Source organism: Fukomys damarensis, unplaced genomic scaffold (assembly GCF_012274545.1).
Source record: "Fukomys damarensis isolate Sample0158 unplaced genomic scaffold, DMR_v1.0_HiC HiC_scaffold_24, whole genome shotgun sequence".
Lineage (NCBI taxonomy): Eukaryota > Metazoa > Chordata > Mammalia > Rodentia > Bathyergidae > Fukomys > Fukomys damarensis.
Genome location: NW_022900936.1, coordinates 6,551,249 through 6,559,337, shown reverse-complemented (window position 1 = coordinate 6,559,337; position 8,089 = coordinate 6,551,249). Strand labels below are relative to the sequence as shown.

General features: G+C 41.8%; 1 protein-coding gene across 4 annotated transcripts in view; it reads left to right on the top strand.

Moving 5' to 3' along the window:
* Ttc3 (tetratricopeptide repeat domain 3) overlaps window positions 1-8,089 on the top strand; it is a 135,670-nt gene that overhangs the window by 102,692 nt on the left and 24,889 nt on the right. For all 4 annotated transcript variants that reach the window (XM_010636571.2, XM_010636570.2, XM_010636572.2 and 1 more), the window contains 2 exons: window positions 4,040-5,024; window positions 5,821-5,889. In XM_010636571.2, the coding sequence (XP_010634873.1) occupies window positions 4,040-5,024; window positions 5,821-5,889 (1,054 nt within the window). The remainder of the gene's footprint in view (window positions 1-4,039; window positions 5,025-5,820; window positions 5,890-8,089) is intronic.

The window sequence follows — 8,089 nt, the reverse complement described above, 5'->3', positions numbered from 1 at the left end:
AAAAGAAATAATACACACACACACATACATATACATACATATATATATATATATATATCTTATATAACTTACAATAGTAGAAAACCAAGAAGTTACAGGAAGTTACATCTCAAAACAATTTTTTATTTTGTTTTGTGGTACTAGAGATTGAACATAAGGCCCTGACACTATGTCCTCAGCACTTTTTAAAAAGTTTTGGCTGAGCATGCTGCTACATACCTGTAATCCTACCACTCAGATAGCTAAAGCAGAAGGATCAATCACCATAGTTCAAAGCCAGCCGGGACTACATAGTGAATGCAAGGCCAGCTTGAACTACAGTGACATCTGTTTTGTTTTAGTTTGTGTTTTAAGCCTTTTTGAGGCAGGACGATTGCTGCCTTTTGAGACAGCATTTTGCTACTGGACTCAAAATTGCAATTCTTCTGCCTCAGCTCCCCAGAGTGCTGGGATAGCAGGTGTACTCCACCATGCCCAGAAAAATATTTCTTTGAATTTCATATGACAGCTTAAAAATGGTGATTTGGCGGGTGGGTACTAGGGATCGAACTCATGACCTTGCACTTGCAAGGAAGGCAGCAGAACCACTGAGCTAAATCCCCGGCCCTGGTGATGTGTTTTATTTGTCCATGTGTAAGAAGCCTGAGACTGAACTTTCCAATGTGAAGAGATGGAATAGAACAACACTGGACAGGGCTGGGGATTTAGCTCAGTGGTTCTTCCACCTGCCTCACGAGCACAAGGTCCTGAGTTCAATCCCTGGTACCAAAAACAAACAGTGGACAGGCTATCAGGATCACAGGGGTAACTCATGCGACAGATTAACTCTCTCTGGACTGTAGCTTTTCACTTTGAAAAAGCGGGTGTGCCTGATTTCTTTTCAGTGACCCCTTCCAGTTCTAACATTTTATGATATAGAGAGCTGAAGCACATTATTTTGCATTGAATTTTTCTTTACACCACTTCGCTATTAGCTGAGATCAGTTAACCACGTCACGTTAGGTACATGGCTGGATCCACGCAGCCCGAAGCATTGCAGGAGAGCTCAGCTGATGTAGGCTCACTGGATTGCAGATAAGACCAACCTTCCAAAGTAAGGACCATGAGCATGCACAAAAACCGTGGTTGCCAAGGAACATGCCAAGTATCACCATGCGGGAGTGCCTTTCGAGATGCCCTTCCCACCCTCTGGTGACAGTCACAGCACTGTGTGTCCTCACCAAACTGACGATTATTTCCACGCACAGAAACACTCCCACTTTACACGACCACTGTTAGTGCCTTTGGTGTCGTTAGCTGCATTGTGTTTTGCTCCTGTTACCTCCAGTGAGCCTATTCCTTTGCTATAGATTAAGTGTAGGGTACTGACCTTTTAGAGTCCAGTACTTTGAAGGGGCTGGATCATGAAAGAGAAGGTAAATTTCCAAACATGGCAGCAAACGAATTGTTGCTTGGCGCCTCAGTTGTGTCTTGCTTCTTCTGGTGGAGGCTTAGCTTCTTTCCCGTCTGCTAACCAACTGCACCAGCACCAGTGTGCACTGCGGTGACACTGTAAACCCTGAACACTGGATGATGAAGAAATCACATGTATGCTATTTTGCATCCAGTGTACACTTTTCTGGGGCTACTTTTAAGCCTAGAAAAGTCTAAACAATACAGCTAAAATTCATTTTCTGTTGTACTTCAAATGGTAACTATAAAATTTTTCTCACTTGTCATGGTAGCACACGTCTGTAATCCTAGCACCCAGGAGGTTGAGGCAGGAGGATCGCAGCCATTTCAAGGCCAGCCTGAACTGCACATTGAGATTCTCTCGCTCTCAAAAAATAAAAAAAAAATTTTTTTTTCTTCGCAATATAGTTATAGTAACACTTGTTTTTAGACTAGAGTCTTTGTTGAGTTAAATTTTATTCTCAGTGGGGGCTGGGGATTTAGCTTAGTGGTTTCACCACCTGCCTCGTAAGCGCAAGGTATCCCAAGTTTGATCCCTGGTACCAAAAAAATTTTTTTTTATTCTCAGTGTATGACAAGTTCATTGCTACTTAGCAGTAGAAATAGTGGAAGCTGTCTTTCTTTAAATAAAAATTTTTTCTGATTATAAAACTAAGCCAAATAGAAATTTTTAAAAATAAAATATTAAAAAGAAAGATTAAAAATTATCAATAATTCTACCACCTAGATATAACCACAGTTAACTTTTGATGTGTTTTCTTTCAGATTTAAAATGCAAAACATTTTATAAAAATTTACAAGCTGTGATTTTATGACCTATTTGGTCTTGTCATTTGCCTTTTTTAACCTGACAGTATGTGTATCTTTTTCATATCCTTTTAAATATTCTTCGGGAACGTGACTTCCTAGTGACTTCCTGATGCGGGGTAATCGGCAGCTGCTCAGAGTGAGCCTTCGTACTGTTGGTCCTGCCTACTGATTGGTGCCGTGTCACCGCCTCACTGAGAGTGATTTCCTTTCACATAGTCTCTGTGCTTTAGTGAGCACATGTCAAATTCAGTTGTTTTAGTCCAGATCGAAAAGTTTTATTTTTCAACATTGCTCTTTAGTATTCATTATGGAGAACAAAACTGTACAGACTGACAAATGCTTTTAATTTTTCAAAAAGAGTAAATCCCATTCCCCTTCATCAGTTCCTCTGCTGTGTCTTGATAGCAGCTTAGGATCCACTGGTGTAAGGCCTCTCTGGGGACAGATGGTGGGGCCTCTGTTACCCAGACCAGTCAGCAGGGTCCTCAGCAAGGACGTTCCATAGACTACAGCGATTTCCAGGGATCAAACTCAGGACCTTGCACTTGCCAGGCGGGTGCTGTGCCACTGAGCTACATCCCTGGCTCTGCGATTTCTTTTTACCTTCCTCTCCCTCAGTCCTTTCTGCTTTGAGAGTTTCTCTGTGAGAGTGAAATTTGGTGGGAATGAATCTTAAAATCATTTTAACCGCACCTTCGGAAAGAACACATATATAGTGGAGTTTCAGCAGTAGATGCCGTACTTGGAGGAGATGAGATAAACATCATAAAATATGAAAATAGACTCGAGGTCATTTCTGAGTATTTAGAGCAGCAGAGCTGATGAGAGAAGAGGCGTTTGGTTTTCAGCAGAGTAGCAGTTGCTGTGAATAGAGGTTAATCATTTTGTCCTGTGCATTTATCTGTGGTGGCAACTGCGCAAAAGTTTTCTTCAAGAAAGTGTCATTTTTAACTTTCTTGCTAAGTAATTTGTTCTCCTTGGTGGCATTAACTTACTAAGACTTGCTGTTGGAAAGATGGTCTCCGTGGCCCAGCTAGACTGCCTCTCTGCGCCTGGTGCAAGAATGGGGAGAGAAAATGGACCCGGAAACGAGAGGAGCAGCCCAGTCCAGAACCAGAGTCAGATTAAGGGAGCGGCCCCCTTCCTGTGGAGCTGGGTCTTAGACTATATTCGTTTATTGATCTAATTGGATAGGATTGATTTCAGTTCCTCTGAACTGCTGCATGTTTATAGTCAGAAAAATTTTAATAGATAGATTCACTGTATGCAAATCGAAATAGGATTTTTAACACTTCATTTCTTCTCATTTAACATTTTCCTCTTTGACATTCTTGAGGGGGTGGAGTCCTGAATAAACTTTCTTGTTTGACTTTTGCTTTTGGCAGTACTGGGGATTGAACCTTGGGCCTTTGTGCTGAGGTTCATCCCCAGGCCTTTTTTATTTTTATTTTGAGACAGGGTCCCTGAGTTGCAGGGCTGGGCTCAAACTTGCATCTTCTTTCCTCAGCCTCCTGGAGTGCTGGGATTACAGATTCATACCACCTGGCTTATAAAATAACTTGTTGATTCTCTTTTGCTTTTTCCCCCCAAAATAGTTTTTAAGATTACTTTTCAAGAGTAAGCATTTTTGTTTATTATGTTGTTATCTTTGTTGTTGGGGAGGGCTTTAAGACCAGTAGAAGTGAATAGTATTTTCCTTTGAGAAAATAAGCATTTTTATCAAACATGTATGAGTATTTCTTTATACTAATTCAAGTAAATGTTCTTTTTCCCCAAGTCATTTCTCTCAGTATGTGGAGGAACAAGGTCCCGTGGACATGGGTAACAGAATATTCACTGAAGAATATGAATTTTTCCCAGAAGAAACCCGAAAGATAGTAGAACAAGCTGGAGGCTTAAAGTCTTTTCTCCTAGGATGTCCACGTTTTGTTGTGATTGACAACTGTATTGCACTGAGGAAGGTTACGTTACGGCTCAAGAAAAGAAGAAAGAAGAGAAACATGAAAGCAAAAGCAGAAGAAATTTCAAAAATGGAGGAGTATTTGCGAACTAAGCTGTCGCCATCGCCGAGTCCAGCTGCTGGAGCATCTCCGCCAGACGGACAGCCCGCCCCAGCATCTGATGTGGCTTCGGCACCAGCTGCCGAGGAAGCAGAGCCCAAACCCGTGCCTGCTGACCCTCCCAGTCCTCTCTGTGAAGACACGAAGCTCACGTCTAGGCCTGAGAGCTCTTCCAGGCCAGTTTCTGAAAACGAGAAGCCTGAAGGGGTCTCTTGTGATTCTCTCAAACCACTGTCTAAGGCAGTGACACCAGCTTATTGGGCTCAGTCTCATGTCGTCACGACATTCTGTACCTACCTCCCTTTCCAGGGATTTGGTGTCAGCCAGACTCCACCCGCGTACATGAACGTGCTGCCAGGCTTGCCCCGGTACACCAGCATCTACACGCCATTGGCCGGCATCTCCTCAGAATACCAGCGGCAGAGGGCAATCGTCCCCCTGGTACCATCTCTTCTAGCCAATGACAGGGCCAAGAAAAATGGTCTTTCGTATTTTAGGGATCCCAATTTGAATTCTGAGAAGGCTGCTGGTAAACCTGTTGCCTCCGAAACACAGATCTCCAAGGACTCTGTGGTAGTGTCTGGAAAGTCACAGTGGAACCCAAGTGAGTCTCACGGAAGCAAGGGGCACTTGGGAAACTCTGACGGCAAATGCGGAATCCATGCAGAAAGCATTCCACGTACACAGGAGGTTGCTATACAGGTAAGGTTTAAAGAGAAAAAAATCTTAATACTGCAGCTAAGTTTTCCTTTTAATTTTTCATTGTCAATATTCTTAATAAAATCTTTAGAAATTTTTGGTTTTACAACTTCACTGAAGTTTTGCCTGAAAATATTTTAAATATATGAACCCCTTTTTGGTGGTATGACAGGAAATTTTGCTAGAAAGAAGTAGGTCCAGTAAATAATATTTTTCCCTACCCAAGTTGTACACCAGCAGGGGGAGCCACAGCATCACCTCAGAGCGAGTAAAGGCTCAGGAGGATGTGGGAAGGCCGTGCTCACAGGGCCACTCTCCCTGTGGCTGCAGCAAGAATGGAACAGGCGGAAGGTGGAAGGGAAGAGGAAGGAGGAGACTGGCCGTTCCCCAGAGAATAAGAAAGGAGAGTCCGAGTGACCCAGCTCTGGCCTCTCCTGCCAAACCAGAGAAGGAATGAGAGTTAAAAGAGCAGGCCAGACGGAGGGATAAGAGTGACCCGTAGGGGGTTCCTTCCAAGCAGCAAGAGAACAGATTGAGTCCTTTCTAGTTGCCTTTGTAGGCTCTGAGTTCATTAAATCCTCATTGAAGTTTCTGTTTTCTAGGAAACTTTGAACATGTTTAAAAAGTAATGAACCAGTGTCATTTCAGTTATAAATAATTCTAAATGATAACTTTTCCTAATAGAAATATTTATAGAAAGCATGAAACAATCTAATTTGAAAAAATTGGGGACATATTTTAAAATGTTACTTATTTCACTAGAGCAATTGCAGTAAGTAGTAGATGTTCTGTCCCGCAGGTGTCTGGGACTGAGAAGTCACACCAAGCAGCGAATACTGAGGCGTATGGTCCTTTTGAGGTGCAGCAGGTGAGTGATAATTGTTTTGAACTGCTTGCAGATTCAGTTTGCATTGACTTACCTAGATGGAAATGACGAGTTACATTCTTTTGGAGCCAGCTAGTTCCATATAAAGTTATCAAGGGTCGGGGTTTAGCTCAAGCGGTTCTGCTGCCTGCTTCCCAACCGCAAGGTGCCATGTTCAACCCCCGGTTCCAAAAACAAAAACAGAATCTCTAATCCATATAAAGTTATCATGGATGAAACTTTACAGTATAATAAAAGCTTTTTTGTATTATTGAAATTTGAGAAGAGGCAAAGGAAAAGGTATGTTTTCCTGGCATATTTATTTCAGAGTATAATGGTTTTATTTTAATTTGTATAATCATGTTTTAATTTCTAAATAAACATTCGTGTGGATGATATAGAAAGATATTATAAAGACCCACAATGCTTTATGAATGATTGAATCAAAATCATAATGTATTTTGTTAATATAGAAGGTATTTGTATAGTTGTTGGAAAGGTATTAGAAAAATTCAAGTCTTTTTTTTTTTTTAACCAAAACTGATAGTAAAATGAGAATTGGTGAATATCTCTTGGCATGTTAGTAGCTTTCACTCTTAAGCCAAAAGCCATTATCCTGTTTCAATTGAAACATCACTGTTAATGGAGATACTGACTGACAAAATTAGATGTGAGGAAGAATAAAGGTAGAAAAGAGGCCTCATGACTTACAAATGTAATTTTGGAAAATCCCAAATGATCATCTAAAAATCCACACCAGAATAAAAGAATCCAGAAAGGTGATTGGATATAAAAGAACTACCTCTCCATATACTGTAGCAACTTGTTAGAAAGTATATTAAAAGACAGTTGCATATTTTAGAGCAACAAAATGGTAAACTACTTAAATCTTTGTAAAGAAAACTTTAAAACACTATTTAAAGATATAAAAAAGACTTAAATGAAAAGATGTTCATGTACTTGGCTAGGAAGACTTACTGTAATAAAAAGATTAATTCCCCCTAAGGCCTTTTTAAGTTTAGCACAATCTCAGTACACACGTGAACAAATTACTCAATATAACATTACCTCACAGTCTAGTGGCTTGGAAAAATAACTCACATTTATCATCTCACATTCATCTTGGTCAGGAATTCAGGAGCAGTTCCTCGGAGTGATTCTGGAGACTCCCTGAGGTTACTGTGAGTGCTGACCAGGGCCAGGTCATCTGCAGGGTCACTGGGCAGCAGGTCCTGCTCTTAAGATGGCTCCCTCACGTACCTGGCCAGGAGCCTGCACTTCTTGCCTTGTGGACCTCTACATAGTACAGTTGCTTTTGTGGCTTCTTCAGAAAGTCAGGCTCCATCGTTTGCCCTAAACTCTGTTGGCCACACAGACCAGGACCATGATAAATGTCAGGAGAGGTTTATACACAGTTGAGTACCGAGAGGCTGGGCTTTTGGGTCCTACTTTGGAGACTGGAGACTACTACTGCACAGGATTCATTTGGAACTAGACATGTTGATTCTGAACTTCCCATATGGACCCAGTTACAGCCTAAGTTCAATAGTGAACTGTCAGACCTGCCCATGGGTCATAGTAATAATAATAACTCAGGCTGTTGAACCCGGGCTGAATTCGCAATGCTGAACTCTCAAGTCTGGACAGTGGGCACACCTGCCTGTCTGATCTCCCCAGCCAGGTTCACAGCTCTCTGATAAACTCTAGAGTTCTACATACGTGATTCCTTCCTTTTTATACTTGGGAGATGCTCGAGGGTAGGTGCAGGAGACGTGGCAGATGGCCCAGATCTCTCCCGCTGGGATAGATTTGCACACCCTGGCTGCCGTGGGAGGGCAGTGCCAGCAGCTGGGGGAAGTTTCCAGCATCCCCTTCCTCGGACAAGTGTATGGTTCCAACAGGCCTGGCTGTGTGAGGATTTTTTAAAAAGCCTAAATAAGTGATATTTACTGTTTGCCAACATTTTATGTTGTAGTATGGTTCCTGGGGTTTTGTTTTTAAGCTGGTACAAGATACAGATACCTGAAAACAATTCATTGATGACACTTTGTCTTTTTGAAATAACCATCAGTTATCTGTGTGAAACATTTAAAAGTAGGGTCAAAGGGCTGGGGATTTAGCTCAGTGGTTCCCCTGCCTGCCTTGCAAGCGCAGGGACCCAAGTTCAATCCCCGGTACCAAAAAAAAAAAAAAAAAAAAAAAA